Genomic DNA, 19528 nt, shown 5'->3' with positions numbered 1-19528 from the left:
TCCTTCCTGTTCTTTCCCCAGTTTACCAAGGCAGTGAAGTACTTTGGGGAAGACTCGAGCAAAATGCAGCCGGATGAGTTCTTTGGGATCTTTGATCAGTTTCTTCAAGCTGTGACTGAGGCCAAGCAGGAGAACGAAAACCTGAGGAAAAGGAAGGAGGAGGAGGAGCGTCGGGCACGCATGGAAGCACAGGTTAGAAGAAAACCTGCTCGCTACGATCTTTAGTGTTCGTACTGTAGGCCTGGTTGAGTCAATGTCCGCGTGTGCATGAGGATGCTAGACAGGGAGGAACTGAGACGGGGACTGTTTCATTAGCATGTGCTCAGAAATGTAGGATTCATTTCAGTCCTCGGGGCTATTGTGGGGTGGGACTTTGGAAGTTCTGCATCTTGACCTAATTCTGCTGCCTTTGACATGGATAGTGGAACTTCCAGTGACTTCAATGGGAACAGTTAAGCGTATGCTGAGAACTTTTGGAAATCCCACCTGGAACCACCTAGGTCCGTCTCTTCCCCTTGAAAGGAAGGATGGTCTTGTGAAGAGGGCACTGGACTGGGATGTAGAAGACCTGGGTCCAGCCTATCCAGCTGTGCCCCGGACTTCCTGTGATCTCGGACAAGTCACTTCATCTCTCTGAGTCTGTTTCCAAGCTGTAAAATGGGGATAATACTGACTTGATTTCTCCCACCCTAGTGTGTCTTGTCTGTTTAGACTGTGAGGTCTCCAGGAAAGCCCCTCCCCCCCCCCATCTAAATCAACAAGGATGGTTAGCTTTATAGAGCAGGGAATCTCTCTCTCTGTGCATGTGCAGCCCACGGCACAATGGTGCCTCCATCTCAGGTGGGTCCTCTAAGTGCAACTGTAATATAAATAGTACATGCTGCTAATTGCTTCTCTTTAAAGCATTATCAATTTTGCTCCAGGCAGCAGAGTCAAAAGGGACCTGTGGCTTTAAGATAACCATAGATTGCAGTCCAATACAGGTCCCTAATGACTTCAGATCAGGCACAACTATTTTGCCTTTGGAAACTGTGTGAGCCAGGACGGAAGTGAAATCTTGCATTAAGCCAGATGTTTCATAGATTCCAAGGCCAGAAGGGACCATTGCGATCATCTAGTCTGACCTCCTGTATAATACAGGCCCCAGAACTTCCTCAAAATAATTCCTAGAGCAGAGCTTTTAGGAAAAACCTCCAAGCTTGATTTAAAAATTGTTAGTGATGGAGAATCTAGCACAACCCTCAGTAAATTGTTCAGTGGTTAATTACTCCCACCGTTAAAAAGTTCTGTCTTATATCCAGTCTCAATTTGCCTAGTTTCAACTTCAAGCCATTGGATCATGTTAGACTTTTCTCTGCTAGACGGAAGAGCCCATTAAATATTCGTTCCCCTTATAGGTCCTCATAGACTGTAATCAAGTCACCCCTTAGCTTTCTTTTCGTTAAGCTAACTAGATTGAGCTCTTTGAGTCTATCACTGTAAGGCATGTTTTCTATTCCTTGAATCATTCTCGAGGCTCTTCTCTGAGCCCTCTCCAACGTATCAACATCCTTCTCGACTTGTGGGTACCCGCGCTGGACACAGTATTCCAGCAGCCGTTGCACCAGCGTCAAATACAGACACTCTCTGCTATTACTTGAAATTCCCCTATTTATGCATCTCAGGATCGCATTAGCTCTTTTGGCCACAGTATCGCAGTGGGAGCTGGGGGCATGGATCAGCCGTAACGTCACACTCCCCATCAGTGGCCTGGGCGAGCAAGCTAACGATCTAACCAGACAACCAACCAGTGGTGAATCCTGGTCACGTGCCGCCTGAGGCATGTTGCACGTACACTAAGAAGAAGTGGGAGCTCGTGTTCAGCTGATTATCCAACACGAGCCCCAAATCTTTTTCAGAGTCACCTTATGAGAGTCCTGGCGGCTGCAGTTTCCTGCTGTGGACAAGTCACCATCTCAGTAGGCAGGCAATGCTGCAGACTCAGTTTCTCAGTACGTGGCCTGTCATGATCTGATGGGGAAAAGGAGCCAAGTTTATTGGGGTGCTCAACTCCACAGAGCTTATCGAGCTTGCCCCAAGGATAAATTTGGCCCCACTGTGTTCAGTTCTGATAACTGGTATAAAGGTTTTGATAGTCACTATGGCGTGCCTGAGCCTCTTTCATAGGAGAGAAGGACAAAACCGGGATTGTTCTCCCAAAAGCAACGCCAGCGGTGTGATGTTGCTGCACCGTGCATAGGAAGCACGCCATGTTACCACAGTCACTGTACTGGAATCCCACCAATATACGTAGCTGCTAAGCAGCGACCAAAATAGATAACGACGTCTACTGGCCAGCTGTCGAACATACACTGGTTCTGGGGCATTTGTGGTGGTGTTTTTAAGTAAAGGATGAGATCGCTGTGGAGTGGGGGTCCATCACACAAAGGCTGCTCCCTGCTAGTGCCCTAAGGGGCTTAGATCACCCCAAATAGGCTGGGGACAGATGGGGCTGTGGCCTTTGTCTTCTGTCTCCACCCCTGCCCCTTGTATTCAGCCAGCATTGCCAGGCCTGGCTGAAAACACCAAAAGAATTTCATCAATTTTTCTTTATTTCCTTCCTCCCATTGAAATGTGTAAAAGTATGTCTCTGACTAGCTCGATCGCTGATCGGAACATGAGGGAATGTTAGTTGAATTTTTCCTTTTAATTTTTTGAATGGGGATTTTTTTTTCCAATATTGAAATCCAGAAAATCTCAATGTTTCGGCCAGGCCAGGCACGGACAGGGGCGTGCGCTGCTGCCCCCAAAGGGTGTGTTGCGCAGAGGGCCTGCTTCCCGTGCACACTGTGGGGGCACAGCACACGTGCACTGCAGACCCGGGGGCTCCCGAAAGTGCTGCTAGCCCAGGGGTGGCCAACCTGCGGCTCCGGAGCCCCGTGCGGCTCTTCAGAAGTTTAACATGCGGCTCCTCGTATAGGCACCAGCTCCGGGCCTGGAGCTACAAGCGCCAACTTTCCGGTGTGCGGGGGGTGCTCACGGCTCAACCCCGGGCCCTGCCCCCACTCCACCTTTTCCCGCCCCCTCCCCTGAGCCTGCTGTGCCCTCGCTCCTCTCCCTCCCCCTCCAAGCCTCCTGCACGCCACGAAACAGCTGATCGCCACGAAACAGCTGATCGGGTGGTGCGGGGAGGAAGGAAGGGGGAGGTGCTGATCGGCAGGGTTGCCGGTGAGCGGGAGGCGCTGGGAGCCGGGGGGTGGGAGCTGTTGGGGGGCTGCTGAGGTATTACCGTGGCTCTTTGGCGATGTACATTGGTAAATTCTGGCTCCTTCTCAGGCTCAGGTTGGCCACCCCGTGCTAGAGCAACGTAGCCCTAGTCACAGCGGTACCTGAAGGCTTTTTACACTTGCAGGTTGTCCTGCTTTAACTGTGTCAGCACAGTTAAAGCAATACGGCCCCGTACTCTGGATTCAGGTATGCTGGGATGTCTGTGCTTTATACTGCTCTTGCTTTCCGGTTTGAGAGGGAGAATAAGTAGCCCAGTCAGTCACCTCTGTACTAATCTAACTGCATCCATTCAAGTGATTGTAGCAGTATAGCCATTTCGATTTAAAAAGAAAATCACGCCCCAATCCACAGAGGGAGGATGGTAAATTACTTACATGTAGACCAGGCCAAAAAACGAAAACAAGGCCTTAAATTATATACAGGTCAACGTGTTACAAAAAATGAGCTGGATTATTTTTCTTCTTGGTTCCCCCCTAGCTGAAAGAACAGCGCGAGCGGGAGCGCAAGGCCAGAAAGGCGAAAGAAAACAGTGAGGAAGGTGGGGAGTTTGACGACCTCGTTTCGGCTTTACGGTCAGGTGAAGTCTTTGACAAAGACCTTTCGAAACTGAAACGGAATCGCAAGCGCATCACCAACCAGCTGATGGACAGCAGCCGCGAGAGGCCGGTCACCAAACTCAACTTCTAATCCTTTGGTTTTGTAAACATTTTTTTAGAAAACTGATTAGCAGTCTTTTTTGAAGTGGCTAGGATTTTTCATTATACTGCCTTGTAATTCAAACCGAAACAGTGGCACACTCTTTGTGTGTGTGTGTGTGTGTGTGTGTGTGTGTGTGTTGTGTATATAAAAAGTCTGGTTGTTGGTATGTATGGAGAATATAAGTGTCTGTATGTCTCTGTCAAGCAGGACAGTGTATATATGTGTGCCACACAAACACGTATATAGACACTGGTCACTGAGTGCAAATTCCATTTTCTTTCCTTCAACCACATTGTTCAAAAAGTAGTTATTCTGGTGCACAAGCACAACATTGTGTCTCCTGAGAAAGAGATGACAAAAACATTCCTTGTAGTAAACAAAGGCATTGAGAAATATTTTCTACTTGGTCTCCCTTTGGAATTTTTTATCTTGGTGTAACTGGTGTCGGAGAGCACAGAGAGAAACAAAAATGGCACTGCTATCCTAACCATTGGTGCTGGGGTGTTATCACGGACTGCTGGGGATCAGCCTGGAGACCGCAGTGGTGGTGTAAGAATACAGTTATGTTAAAGTCTACTAGGAAAGCCTTGCACACAGTCTGAAGTGTTTAAAACAAAAAAGAAAAAAGTCAAGTGGAAACAATCCATTTTATTATTATTCAAGACTTGAACATCTGTGCTCTTGTGCGGGTTCCAGTGAGTTCCGTACTGTACACTCTCTTGATAATCCCTTTTCAGTTGTTTTTGGGAAGCACTGTACTTCTCTTTCCACAACCCTTGCTCTTGATGAAGACAGATTATCACAGTGTGCTTATTGCTATAACAATCCATAGACATAGTTCTAACTTGACAGCGTTTTCTTGCCCATGACAAATAGGAAGCGGGGGAGGGAGGGGCGCTCTGCTGAGACAAAGAGCATCAACTTTGTGTTGTCATTTCCCCCCCGCCCCCTCATTTTTCTATTCAGTGGGACAAATTGTTTCCTCTGTAAGGCCAGGTCTGCGCTAAAAAGTTAAGTCAACCGAACTATGTCGCTCAGGGGTGTGAAAAATCTCCTGAGCGACGTAGTTAAGCTGACCTAACCCCTGGTGCAGACGGTGCTAGGTCAATGGAAGAATTCTTCTGTTGGCCTAGCAGCCTCCTCTTGAGGAGATGGACGACCTACAGTGACGGTAGTCGTAGCGGGTGTCTACACTGAAGCACTACAGCGGCGCAGCACGCGGTTATGCTGCTGTAGCTTTTCTAGTGTAGACGTAACCTAAATGTAGGTCAGAACTGAAGGTCTTTTAAACCAATGCACAAAGGACTTGATCTGAAACCCATTGTGTCGATGGACAGGCCCCCATTGACTTCAGTGGGCTTTGAACCGGGCCGCTTGTTTTTAACAGACATACAGTAGCAATGATGCCAAGAAATATTTCTCTCTTAACAATGTACTTTTTCAAGTGGTTTGCTGTTTATATTGTCATTAAAATTTGTTAGCAAAACTACCTGTAAAATGTCAGTCCAAAAAAACCCCAAAGCTCAGGGAGTAAAATAGTAACAAGTAATAAATACATAAATTTAAAAAAAAAAATTAAAAAAATTGGAAAATAAAAAGTAAATGCCATTAACCTAGTAACACTTAATATTCTTAAATTATACAGAATATATGGAAGACTGTTACTTTTTGCTTTTATTTATTTGTGATGGTTTTATTTTTTTTAAACCAACAAACTTTTATACCATCAATATTCTTATGATCTTTTTGTTTTTTGTTCTTTTTCCTGTGGAGAGATTAGTTTGTCCCTGTTGTACTAGATATTAACACTATTCGAAATAAGTTTTTCATGTAATGGGTATTATCGGTGGGATTGGGATGTCATTTTTCCTATATGTACTGTATAGCAAATGTGCTGTTTAACCTAATTGTATAAAAATATGGTTCTTAGCACCTAGAGCCGGCCCGGGGTCTCTGTGCTTTCTGAAAGCTGTGAAGTATCACTCTAAAAAGAGTTGTCAAGAACGGTGGTCTTACAATTTTTGTTTTTCCTCATTGCAACGTTCGACACACTGTAAGTATAAAAAAAAAGCGTATAAAGCAGTAATAAATATAAAGTTACGGCTCAGTAAAGTCCTGCACCTCCTATCAAAGCAACTGCGAAACCTGCAAATTTTCAAAGATTGGGAGTGAAGCACTTTGTTTTAAGAAGAAGAAGGGAAAAAAACGTTTAATGGTGATTCTTGTTCCTTAACTAAAGTGCCTCTATTTATATTTTCTATTTATGGCTTAAGAAATTTGGGCTGACACAATTTAGGGAACGGACTCTTTTTGGTGGGTGGGGGAGTCTCATGTCTGATGATCTGAGGAATGGTCAGTTAATTGTTTAGCTAGAATAATGCGTTTTGAAAAGGCCTCCAGCCCTGCACTGGGATCCCGCTTCCGCAGCCTGTGTAGCCAGGAGGTGCTCTCGGGCTTCACCCTGTGGGATTCCCGTGGAGGCTCGGGAGCTTAGTTGCCCTTCCAGATCATTCTTGTTTTCCGTCAGCCTGGTTATTGGGCTGCGTTTGCTATTTAGTTTTCTTTCCAAACAAAAGGCCGTGTGCAGGTAATTTCATGTGCCATTGTTGAAAGCTACTTTTAAACAGGTGCTGGTGTCGGTAGCCACTCTTCTCTTGGGTGTGTATTTTACAGATTTTTTTTTTTAATAATGCCAAAAAGGAAAAAATTACTTGTGAACTGAAGTATATGTCATGGACCTTCGTAGCTTAATAGTCAACCAAGTTAGGTGCAAGAATGTTAGTAGTTTAGCTGCCAGGAAATGCTGTGTATGTTATGAGACTGTACATTTTTTAAGATGGCAATATGCAATAAAGCAAAAGAATTGCATTGAGTGTACATCCACGGAGCCCATGAGTTATTTTTCAAGCCGACTTGTAGAGCAGCCGTTCCTGTGTGTCCTCAGAAGAAAGTGAAGCAGCCTATTTTGGATAGTTTCGAGTAGGCTGCCGATCCCTAAGGACAGATGAAACAAAAACCGTGTTGGGTTTTTTTTAAATGAGTTCACAAAGGGCCAGATTCTAGTCTGTCTGTTGCCAGTGTAAGCCTGGAGTATCAACCTGTGTGCTGGTACAGTCTGCATATTGAGCACCTCACAGCCAGTGAATTCACTCTGGTGGCACCCCTGAAAGGGAAGGAATTACTGTCTCCATTTCGCTGAGGAACAAAAGATTAAAAGCAAAGCTTTCCAAAAGCACTTAACTGACTCAAGAGTCTGAAAGTCAATGGGACTTAGACTCCTGAGTCAGGTAAGCCCTTTTGCCCTAAGTGACTCACCCCAGGTCGCTCAGGAAGTCTGTGGCAGTCGGGAATGGAGCCCAGAGTGGAGGAGGTGCTGCAGTTTAACAGAGCCTGGCCCAAGGCAGAGCAATAAAGTGAGGAGGGAGAGATCTACTCTTCACTGTGGAGCAGAGAGGGTTTGAGGGAGGGGGAGAGCAGGCAGAGCAATGAGGTTGGTCAGATTGGGGTATCTGAAGGGCAGGGAGATGAAAACATGGATGGGAGGGGAATAGCATAGACCTGGGTAGGGTGGGAGGAACAGGAGAAAGGGGAGAACAGGGCTACCTGAGCAGGGAACAGCTAAGTGAGGGGCTGGGGGGAGAAATATATTTTTGTCTAGTGCCCTTGTGTGATCAAAAGGGCAGGTCAGCCGCTGATTGCAGTCTGAGGTTGCAGTCCGACCGGGCGCAGAGTCAGTGTGAAGTGTCTGCACCACTCACGCCCAGCTGTGTGAGCTGACATGGGACATAAGTGGTGCGTCGACCTCCTGCCATTGCTCTGCACAGGGCTGAGTGAGACCGGATTCCAGTGTGCAGAGACCAATTTCAGATGTTCCTACAGGACCGATTGTGCATCCAGCCCCCACCCCTCCAGCTCAGAAGAGATTGCGGGCGGGGGAGGGATTGGGAGAGGACGTTGCTGTGTCGGTTAACTGAGACCCGTGGCGAAGGCAGTGCCGCCGAAGAGGATGCAGCAGTCAGCGCTGTGCTTGTTTACTAACACGCACCATGACCATGAATGGAAAAGGGTATCTTTGTTTCTGAGGCACAATCATTTACATGTATCCTCTTCCTAACCTTTGAAACTGTCTCTTGTGATTACTGAATTCCTTATGCCTGGATCCGGGGAACAGTGAGTCCCTGCGGATGCCCTTGGGTCTGGTGCCACGAAGGAGACAGGGCTGTGCAATACCGAGCAGACATTGCTGGCTGGGTACCAATTGCAGCCAAGCCGAGCGGTGAGTTGTTTCTGAACACACTGGTCTAGCCCATCTGCTGATCTTAGTGCTTTTGTTTCTGGAAATCTTTAGAGCATAAGAACGGCTGGACCCACGGTCCGTCTAGCCTGGTATCCTGTCTTCCGACAGCAGCCGGTGCCACGTGCTTCAGGGGGAATGAACAGAACAGCGCAACTGTGTGTCCTCCATCCCTGGTCACTCAGTCCCAGCTTCTGGCAGTCAGAGGTTTTGGGACACCTGGGTCTCTGACCACCTTGGCTAATAGCCATTGGCAGATCTATCCTCCATGAACTTTACTTTAATTTTCTTTTCTCAGGCAGCCACCCTGTGACCTACTTCAGGCAAACGGCTCACTGGCTGCATGGGGCAGGGGAGGTGAGAGGGCTCAGGAATCCTCACCGCCCCCCCCCCCCCCGCCCCTCCCATCTCCTTCTGTCTCTGAAGTGCAGATACAAGACAGAATCCCAACGTAGCGGCTCCTCGAATAACAGCCCGGGCCCAGCAGGTGTAGCCAGAGGTGCGCCGTGGCCCTGGTCCCAGCATGCTTATTGCCATGCGGCAGCAGAGGCCAGCTGGGAGTGGAGCAGAGGGGCAGTGAGTCACAATGATCCTGTTTGGAGCAGGGGCAACAGCACTCCCCTAGATGGCCCCTGCGTAGGTAGAATGGCCCTGGAATGTTCTGCTCAGCTGTTGCCACTCCTGCAAATGGCTCTGGGTGGCAAGGCAGCATTTTGTGCTCCATGCCAAGGAGCCCCCTTGGGACTGCAGGGAGCAAGAGAGATCAGCCTCTCCTTTATTGCCTCTGGGCTGAGGGTGGGGAGATCTGCATGTTGCACTTCAGCCGGCTTGTGAATAAATATCCATAGCCAGAACTCACCCACCTAGGGCCTAGCTCACTGGGAAATTAGACCTTATCTTCTCCCTCACCAGATGACAGCAGGATAACAAACGTTTTAAAGAGATGTGAACAGCCAAACTCTGTCACTGGGGAAGTCACTGTGCTGGGCACTACACAGCGTGTCCCATGAGCTGTCCCTTCCACGAACTCCGAAGGGCTAAACAAAAATCGATTCTTAAAAGAAGGCTGGAAGTAGGTGACTTTCCCCACCAGCTCCAGGCAGGGCTGGATTTAGGCACAGGCTTTGTATCAAGGGGCGCAGTACCTGGAGTCATGGGAGTGTCAGAAGCTCAGATTTAAAAATAAAAAGGAAATCTCTGGCCCTCATGTCTGTAAAGAAAAGCCCGGCACTGCGAGCCGAGTGTAACTAACGCTGCTGCGCCTGAGGCCAGTCTGAAGCAATCGGTCCCAGAGGTGTGCATTGCCCCATTCATCTCTCCTGGGTGTTCAGGCTAAGCCCCGCTGCTTTGGGGGGAGAGCGTACCACTCTACCCCAGCAGCTGGGGTAAGTCCTGGGGGGACCCTCTGGAAGAGGGGGTAGAGGCCCTGCTGCTGCTCCCACCTTGGCCTCTCTGGGATGGAAATAGGGGTGCGGTGTGGGAGTAGGGCCAGCAAGCGTGGGGAGGAAGGGGGAGATACAGCACAGGTAGGGCTCTGGCTCTAAGATCTAGTCCTCATGCCTGGGATCTGATTCCACTAACAAATAAAATCGGTGAGACAGGTTAACCACCAGCTGGCCTGTTTCCAGGGGCTCTAGTCCCAGGCTGCTCAGAGCATCCACTCACTCTCTTCTGCCTTGGGCTATAGAACAGTGGTGTGGGATGTGGCTGGCCTCTGCCAGCAGCCCCAACAGGGACCTTTAATCCCTTCCTGCCCTGCTCTAGTGGGCTTTGCCCACCCCAAACCAAAATGCAGAAGTGGGGGTGACTGGTTTGGGGGGAGAGGGAGTGGAAGAAACTCCTTGCTACGTACTGAAGAATAGTCCCTTGTTCAGAGACCGTTTCTGTCTCCATGGGGCCTGAATCTGAACATCATCAAATCCACCCCCCAGGTGGAAAGGCGAGTGGAGGAGGCGTTCGCTGCTCAGCAGCACAAAGACCATGTGAAAAATGCCAGTCAGCGAGTTGCAGAGGAAAAGGTCTCACGTGCTCTTTGGCCTTCTCCATGCTTTTTCATCAGTTCAAAACCAAATTGTTACCATGGCAGTAAGTGACTGACATGAACCATTGTCTGGCATTTTTACTTTCTTTCCGCTTAACTCTGGTTGAGTCAATTGTCTTTTTATCCTTTCACAACTTACCTGTCTCTGGGTGGGTTGGTTGGTTGTAAACCAGTGCCCGGACTGAATTTTTCTTTTCTCTGGTCAGCCTGAGTCGGGGCATTAGTTTGGTTAGGAAAAATTCCCAATAAGCATTAAAAGTGCGTGTGCTGAGGGGCGAGAGCTGTGTCCAGCGACAAGGGGGAGGCTGGTGCACGAGAGAAGCTCTGTGTTTCACTGAAGTGAAGTCACAGCTGTTTCAGGGCTATAAAGGGAGCTAAAATCCAGGGCAAAGCTTATTTCTACAGCACTTTTCCCCCAGGGGCTAGTGAATTCCATACTGGAGCACAGTGATTATTTGCAGTATTAATGCTTAAAATACATGTTTTATCAGATCAATTATTTAACTCCCTTGGGGGTCAGGGAATATTAAGTGCCACAGCCTGGCTTCAGGACAGCACTTAAGCATGTGCATAAAGTTGAACACATAATGAACACCTAGCTTGTCTTAGTAGATCTCCAAGCACTTTACAAAGGAGAGCAGTATCATTATCCCCGTTTTACAGATGGGGAAACTGAGGCACAGGAACGTTCAAATGACTCGTCTCTTGGGTGAGGTGGGACTAGAGCCGAGGTCTCCTGAGCACCAGGCCAGTGCTCTACCCACTAGGCCATGCTGGCTCCCTTGGGTTTAAGTATTCTCACATGCTTTTCTGAATCAGGGTCTAAATAAGGGCTCCTCTATATAATACACAATGGGGGTCACCCTAAAGTGAAGTCATTTGACCTCTCTTCTATCTAATGCAGGGTAGGAGGTGCAGTATCCACTCTCTTCATATGGCTCCTTGGACAGAACCTGGTTCCCTGCCTTCTGCTGGAATAGTCATGCCATAGCGCTTCTGGACGTGATGCGGGAGGGGGTTGGTGAAGAAGGTAAAGCAGTGAGCTGACTTGGCTAGTCCAGACTAGGCCGAGTCCTAAGGCTTTCACTGTGATGTTTCCTACGAGGTCCATGCAGAGCAGTTACAGCTGCAATGGCTGTTTCAGCTCTGGGAGAGCCACCAGCTATCTTACTAGCCTCTGAGATGTTCATGTTGGATTATATTGTCCCCGGGCAACCCTATGTTTTCCTCTGATGCTAAGTAACTGTGCGGGTATTAATCTAGGGAGCTAGACGAAATACCTGGTTAATGCACCGCGATGGCAACAGGGGGTGGATTACTTGATGATGACCTGTTCTGTTCATTCCCTCTGGGGCACCTGGCATTGGCCACTGTCAGCAGACAGGATACTGGGCTAGATGGACCTTTGGTCTGACCCAGTATGGACGTCCTTATGTTCTTATGATCCCCTTGTGACAACAAAAATTACTACATGACCCCAGGAGGGGGGAACTGAAATCTGAGCCTGTCCAGCGAAAGCCCTGCCACCTGGGCCTGAAGTCCTTGAGCTTTGGCCCCAGGCAGTGGGGCTCGGGGTTCAGCCGCAGGCCCCAGCAAGCCTGCCGCCAGCCCTGGCGACCCCATTAACACGGGGTCCCGACCCACAGTTTGAGAACTGCTGGCCTATCGAGTAACTTCACTGTTCCATTGACTCGGCAAGTAAAAGGCGAAAGCGCTCTGAGGCAAGGGGGCAGAGACAGAGGAGTGCGAAATCCCTTCACAGGTATCCAGCTGACTGCTGGGAGTTTCTTGCCTCTTCCTCCTACGTAGCTAAATGCTCAGGTTAGGGGAACACTTTACTAGGGGCGGCGACTGCTGCTGCTTGGATCCTTGGACAATTATCGTTGCTGCTTCGTGCTCTTGGCCATGGCTCCAAATGGTCTGCGTTTGGGGTGCCTGGCTCGCCAGCGCTCCTTCCTGCAGAGGACGATGGCTGGGATGAGGCTGAACATTTTCCTTTCCTAGGTTATGATGTCATGCGGCAAGGACCTTTAGGGCTTGTGCCTTTAATATGGTGACAGGTCACCTTTGGGACAGGGACCGTTTTGTTACAGGGGAATGACACAGCTAGAAGTAGGCATGGCAGGACTCGCGTTTAATTGCTAGGTGTCATTAAATGTCCATTTCTGCTGCTGTCACAAACAAAACCCACTCGGGAGCAGCTGGTGGACCTGCAGCCTCCCCCGGTTGTGCCTGCAGGGAGCGGGTGTGACCATCCCTGCAGAAGTGCAGGGATCCCTTCGGGGGCCCCTCTCCCCCATCACAGACCCGTTTCCTCACTCCTGTGGCTGCAGGGGGCTCTCTGTGCTGCCACAGAGCCGGTGCCACCTGGGCCCTGCAGGCTCAGGGCACTGGGAAGTCTGCAGTCCTGGTGGGGCAGAGCAGAGACTGGCTGGCTGGGACTGAGAGGAGCCCCACCCCCAGCCCTGGGGGAGGCCAACCCTTTGCTAAATGACTCTGTCCTCATGGCCGGGGCTCATCCTCTACCTCCTCCTTGCAGTCCTGGCTGGGGTCTCTGCTCCCGCAGGTCAGCGCTGCAGCTTCCCAAGCACTTTGTGCCCCAGCATCTTGGGCCCCATTGGCTGTGTAGGGAGCCTCCTGCAGCCCCGCTCTCGGCGCTAACCTTACTCCCTCCCCTTCATTGCCAGCACCTGTAACAATAAAAATAAATCTTTAAAATAAACATTGAATTCTGCCCAGCCTGCCTATAAACGACGTTTTCCAAAGTCCTGCCCACCACGCTGCCTTCTTGTGTAAGAACCTGGCAGCTTGGCTTTGATTCCTGGATCTGCCCCTGAGATCCACCCCTATGAGCTTGGACAAGTTACTTAAGGCATCCGACAGGTTTCAGAGTAGCAGCCGTGTTAGTCTGTATCCGCAAAAAGAAAAGGAGTACTTGTGGCACCTTAGAGACTAACCAATTTATTTGAGCATAAGCTTTCGTGAGCTGCTGAATGCATCTGATGAAGTGAGCTGTAGCTCACGAAAGCTTATGCTCAAATTGGTTAGTCTCTAAGGTGCCACAAGTCCTCCTGTTCTTTTTAAGGCATCCTAACTCCCACTGGCTCTGGGCCTTAATCTCTCTATGCCTCTGTTTCACCATGAGGATAATGGCACCTACCTTTCTTTAGCGAGTGCTTTCAGATCTCCCAGCTGAAAAGCACTATGGATCACTTGGAAATAGTTCATTCTCAAATGATGAGGGTAAACTGTTTAATGCACCGTGACTACAGCACCAGAACCTGATTGTACTGTGGCTTTATGTTCCCAGCAATTATTTTTCATTTCTAGAGCAGTTGCCTCAGCAACAGCATTAAGTTTTCATCTCCGATCTCACGTGGAAGAAAACCAGGGAGGGCAAAACCATGTATGTGCTTCCTTTGTGGTAAACAAAGGATTTCCTGCAGCCGAAACGACAGCAGAAGCAGATCTTCATGGAAGCCCTGCACACAGCTCTTGGCCTGCCTGCTCTTCCATGCTCTAGCATGGTTTCACACGGGATGAAGATACAAATGCTGATTTACTGAATTCAAATTACTAAATGCTGAAGATGACGTCTCATTAACGAGATTTTCCATTGCTGAGTTGGGTCCTATATGCAGACTTCTATGACAGACATTTGTGTTCAGTTACATTGGGTCTATTTTCAAGCAATGGATATTTACATTTATGAACACTTAGAAGCAAATCTGCTCTATTTCACCACTGTAAATCTGGAGTAACTCCAGAGAAAAGCATGGGTGTAACTCTGGATTTAATCTCATGCATATAAGAGCAGAATTTAGCTTCTAAACTAGCCCTTTGGGGCAGGGATTGTCTCTTACAACATGGTTTTACAGAGTCTCAGTCAAGGCCTCTAGGAGCTTCTGTGTAACAAATAATATTAGTCAAGATCAGTGTTTCTCAGCCTTTCCGGTTCACAGCCCCTTAGTCATAGTCAAAAATGTTTGCGTCCGCTTATGTTTACTGTATAAATATGAGTAAAACATATCTCCGTGACAACACTGAAAGACCAATACAAGTTGTGTGTGTGTGTTTCTAGAGATTAACAGAGAATATTTGGCCTTGAACAGTGAGGGGAGTGGGGGAGAGAGCTTTTCTGTGCTTAGAGTATAAAATTTTTAATGTCTTGCTACCCCGTCCCCTGACTACCTTTCATGACCCTGGGCGTCGCGACCCACTGGTTAACAAATGCTGGTCTAGCCGATAGCTCTGCAGTTTCAGACAGATGTGGTTTATCAGCCCATCTGCAACCCCTGGTCTGCCTGTGGGAAGCTCTCAGTGATGTTTTAAGCTCAATATCTCATCTGTTTTGTGGCTCTAAAGCAGCCAAAGGCATCCAGGGCTCCTACCCTGCCCACCACAATGCAAGGACAGCCAGAAGTCGTGTGGTATGGGGATCCAGCTCCAGCAGGGAGGGGCCTGTTCTGGAGAAGCTGAAGAGATGTTCTAGGCTTTATAACCTATGGGATTTTTTTGGCGGGGGAAGGGTGGTCAGTCCTTTGGGCAGCTGAGAGGACTCTAACCACAAAATGTGGCCCAGAGCATAGTCCCGCAACTAGGGTGATCAGATAGCAAGCGTGAAAAATCGGGACAGGGGGTGGGGGGTAATAGAAGCCTATGTAAGAAAAAGCCCCCAAAATCAGGACTGTCCCTATAAAATTGGGACATCTGGTCACCCTACCCCCAATCCACCACTGGCCAGAGACCCAAGGTTAAGGCTAGAATGACCCTGAGATGTGGCTGTGGCCCCATCTCCAGGCAGGGAGCAGCCAGCCCAGCCAGGACCCTCCTTCCTCCCTCAAGCAAGGGATGGGAGTAGCAAGCAGGGGCAGTGAGGTGAAAGGAGCCTCCAGCAGCCCAGCTAGAGAAAGCCCAAGTGATGGCAGGAAGCAGCCAGATTCCCCCTCCCAGTTTAGGGCTGGCAACACAGCTACATCCCCTCCCAAAGGAGGAGCAAGAGGACAAAGCTTCAAGGAGTTGCCTAGGTTATCTGGCCACCAACCCAGGCAAGATACCAGAGCCAGCGAGGAGCACAGCGACCGCTTTATTCCTAAAGCGTGTTCCATGCTGCTGACTTGTCAGGCTTAAATTGGGGTAATCAGGCTATTTGCTGACATTTATGTAAATTAGGCAATGCATATTCATCAAAACATGCAAAACAGGGCATCAGCTCATTTGGAGCGAATCTGCCGAGTTCCTGCTTTTTCAGCCTTAACTAGTCTGAGTGAGTGCTGGGGAAAATGACATTGATCCTGAGCATGAAGAAGGTATTTATCAGCCATTTATCAAAACAAGTGCCCATGTTAGAAAATGAAGCAATTGTTGGGCAGCGGCTGTCCTGGGATGTGACATGTTCTCACTCGTGGGGGAGAAAACAGCGCCAACAGGGAAGTGCCTCATTATAAGGGGAGATGCATAGATTTGAAGGCCAGCTGGGACATGATGCTCATCTCGGCTGACCTCCTGCATCTCACCTCCCCCAGTAATTCTTGCATCGAGCAATAACTTCTGTTTGTGGGACAGCATCTCCTTTAGAAAGGCAGCTAGTTTGATTATAAAGACTTCAAGTGATGGAGAAACCACCACATTGTTGTTCCAATGGCTAATTGCCCTTAACGTTAAAAATTTGCACCGTATTCCTAGTCTGAATTTGTTTCGAGTCAACTTCTGACCAGAGGATCTTGTTATACATTTATCTGCTACGTTAACGAGCCATCTGCTATCAGAAATCTCTTCTCCATATAGGTGCTTGTAGACTGTGACCAAATCATCTTCTCTTGGCTAAACTACACAGATTGAGCTTCAGAAGCCTCTGGCGCCCTTCTGAACCCTTTTTAATTTGTCAACATCCGTAGGATAAATATGAAATCAACAAATTCGAGTTAGCTTAAGTTTGGTTAAGGAACAATGTGTGTTGTAAAGAAAGGCCCTGACCAGCAAGGAGAAGGAAGGCCTTGAAAACAATGAGTTATAGGGCCAGAAGGAATGAGGTAGGGAGAGTATCTGGTTCAAAGAACAACTGCTGAGATAAGGGGAAGTTTCTAAAAAGAAGGTCTCTGACTATAGAGGTGACTGCAGAGGGCTTTAAATAAGACCATAAGACTCTGTCTTAAGGAGCCTACATGGAACTTCCACCCCGGATACCAGTGTCATCTGCAAAGCCAAGCCTATGTGAACCAGGTGCAGTGAAAAGCTGGTGGTCAGCAGGAAGGAAGGGAAGAGATAGGGAGGAAAGATCTGAGGCAGAAAGGAGGTTGTAATTCTTCTCTGGATTAAAATTGAACATTCGGGTGAACTGCCTTTAAATTAGTTCTTAGCTCCAGTGGTGACCTTGTTGGTTTGTGAAAAGGTATAAAAAGATTTGGAATTGGCGAGTTCTTTGTCAGACCTTACCTGAACAGGCTGGAGCACACCAGGATGAACCAGTTTTCCCCACTGGCTGCCTATTTGTAAGTGTACCGATCACATGCTTCTGAATACTACCTTACTGCCTTGGTCTTGGGTGTAGTGACAGCTGATTTTAAGCTGGTAGGCAGGTTTAGAGCAATTGTATAAAATACATTTGACCTTCAAACTTAATCATAAATTCCTTTGTTAACTTAGAGACATCCCCCCCCCAGACACTCATATTAATATTTATAATTATCTAATATTAATTCCAACAATATCCTCTGTGAAGTGTGGATATCAGAATTGGGCACAATATTCCAGTAATGGTCTCACTCTTACCGTATACAGAGGTAATTCCACCTCCCTTACTCCTATTTGATATTCTCCTGCTTATGCATCCAAGGATTGTATTTGTCCTCTTAGTTACAGCATTACACTGGGAGGTTACGTTTAATAGGTTATCTACTGTTATATCTAAGTCCTTTTCTGTCTCACTGCATTCCAGGCTGCAGTCCCCTATCTTGTAAGTGTAACCTATATTCTTTGTTGCTAGATATTGCATTTGGGCATATTAAAGCATGTTACTCAAACAAGCCAACCTTACCAAGTGGTCCAGGTTGACCTGAATAACTGACTTGTCTCTTTCATTACTTACCATTCCATTTTAAATCAACTTAAATGTTTCAGATAGCATCTTGCCCAATTCTTTTAATACTCTTGGGTGCAAGTTATCCATTCCTGCAGTTTTAAAAACATTTAATAGTTGCTGTCTAACATCCTCCCTAGTTACTGACTGAGTAGAAAATATTGTATTATCAGAGTAAGATATGAATACATCATCATCTTTCTGAACACAGAACAGAAATATTTAATGAACACTTCTGCTTTTTCTACTTCATGATTTACAATTTCATCATCCTTATCTAGTACCAGACCTATACCATTGCTAGGATTTTGTTTGTTACTGATATATTTAAAGAATTCCTTATTTTCCTTTCCCCTATTGGCCACAGATGTTTCACTGATACCTTTAGTTTCCCTTATCAATAGTCTGCATGTACGAATTGCCAATTTGTGCTCATTGCTATTAACTTCCACATTTTTCCATTTGCTATATAATATTATTTTGCATTGCTACTTTCATCTCTCCTCTTAATCAGGAAGTTTTTTACCCAAAGAAGCTTTCTTTCCAGATTGTGGTATAGTGTGGTTTAGGTATTTAAAAAGCATTCTTAAACAATTCCCAATTATCATTCACATTCTTTTTCTCCTACTCAATTTTGCTCACAATTGTTTTCAGCTTTGGGAAACCGCTTTTTTTAAAAGCACCAAATATATTTATTGTTGGGTTGCACACAGCAAATGAGATTAGGTCGTGATCACTTGCACCTAGGCAACCGTCAATATTTAGGTCACTGATCAATTTATCTTTATCAGTCAAAATGAGGGCTAATATGGAATTACACTGAGTTACAATATTTGTTGTGTTAGGCCTTGTCTACACTACAGGGGGAACTCGATCTAAGTTATGTGACTTCAGCTACATGAATAACATAGCTGAAGTCGACGTATTTAGATCTACTTACCGCAGGGTCCACACTACACTATGTCGATCCGTCGACTCCCCTTGCACTTCTTGTTCAGGTGGAGTACGGGAGAGTGATCTGCAGTCAATTTAGTGGGTCTTCACTAGACCCGCTAAATCGGCCGCCGATGCATCAATCGCCATGCGTCGATCCCCCGGTAAGTGTAGACAAGCCCTTAGATAGTTATCTATGATTTTTAGGAACTCCAGAGTTACTTTACTAGTTACAGCATGACACATCCAGCATATATCCTCCAGATTGAAATCCCCCATCATAACGCAAGTCTTCTTTCTATACACTTTCCATCAAGATTCCTGGATTTTCAGTGCTTTCTCATTTTTTCAGGATTCTTGCTCAAAAGAAGTGCCTGCATTTAAAAACTTTAATTTCAAGCTGGCCACTAACAGTGACATTGCACCCGTTAAGCACAACACTGTACATTGATGATGTCTGTAATTCAGAGCACCTCTGTCCAGCTCACCATTAGTCTTTATTCGTTGTAGCTTCCTTTTGGTGTGGTCAAACACACAGGCAATGTCAGTCTTGGCAAATACAGGATGGTTTTCCTATTTATAGACCAGTGCTTCCCACTGAAGAGAGCTTGTGTGACCTCATGTTTTGTCAAACTCCAGCTGCACTGGCATGTGTAATGGTGATTAACATCACAGCTGTTTGTTACAGAGTTTCACAGTACGGTTTGATTGTTAACATAACATGAAACCAGTGCAGGGCTTTATACCACGAAAAACCAAGGAGAAAGGAAGGGTTTAAAGTAACATTTCACATGTAAAAATATATTACACAATAATATTTTCTCCTATTTATTCCTGTGTCTCAGGGCTGGGGAGGTGGACAAGCTACCAGCATTCTTTGGAGGGATCCAAACCCTTTTGGGGTGGGGGTGTTCTTTTCTTCCCCCCCACTTCTTTCCATACTAATTAGAAACAGAAGTAAAAGCACACCTTCCTGATTTCATCCCTAGTAGGGGATAATCCCAATCCATCACTCTCACTACTTCATGTCTCCCTGCTGGGAGCTTTGTCTAAGGGTCTGATAAACATTTGGTAAACAATCTGATGAACAACCTGCTTCGAATCGTTGATCGTACAATCTCCGTGTCTCGGACATGGTGCAGCGCCCGGCCTGCTGTGGTGAAGGTAAATAGACTCAAATGATCCCTTGAATGAATGCTGAGGGAGTGCAATAGCC

At 47.2% G+C, this 19528-nt stretch overlaps 1 protein-coding gene and 1 long non-coding RNA gene across 2 annotated transcripts in view; one reads left to right on the top strand and one right to left on the bottom strand.

The window, feature by feature from the left end:
• Window positions 1-6843, top strand: part of DAAM1 (dishevelled associated activator of morphogenesis 1) — a 184120-nt gene extending 177277 nt beyond the window's left edge. Inside the window, 2 exon segments of the mRNA XM_043548617.1 lie at window positions 22-192; window positions 3745-6843. Of these exon segments, the coding sequence (XP_043404552.1) occupies window positions 22-192; window positions 3745-3954 (381 nt within the window). The 3' untranslated portion in view covers window positions 3955-6843.
• LOC122466190 lies at window positions 4900-18873 on the bottom strand. The gene is made up of 3 exons (XR_006291528.1): window positions 18320-18873; window positions 12828-12991; window positions 4900-6960 (listed from the first exon to the last, which is right to left on the bottom strand). It is a non-coding gene; the product is annotated as an uncharacterized LOC122466190 (long non-coding RNA).
• Between the last annotated feature and the right edge of the window lie 655 nt (window positions 18874-19528).

The sequence above is a fragment of the Chelonia mydas genome, chromosome 6 (assembly GCF_015237465.2).
Source record: "Chelonia mydas isolate rCheMyd1 chromosome 6, rCheMyd1.pri.v2, whole genome shotgun sequence".
In the NCBI taxonomy this organism is placed as follows: Eukaryota; Metazoa; Chordata; order Testudines; family Cheloniidae; genus Chelonia; species Chelonia mydas.
This window is presented reverse-complemented; position numbering and strand designations above follow the sequence as displayed.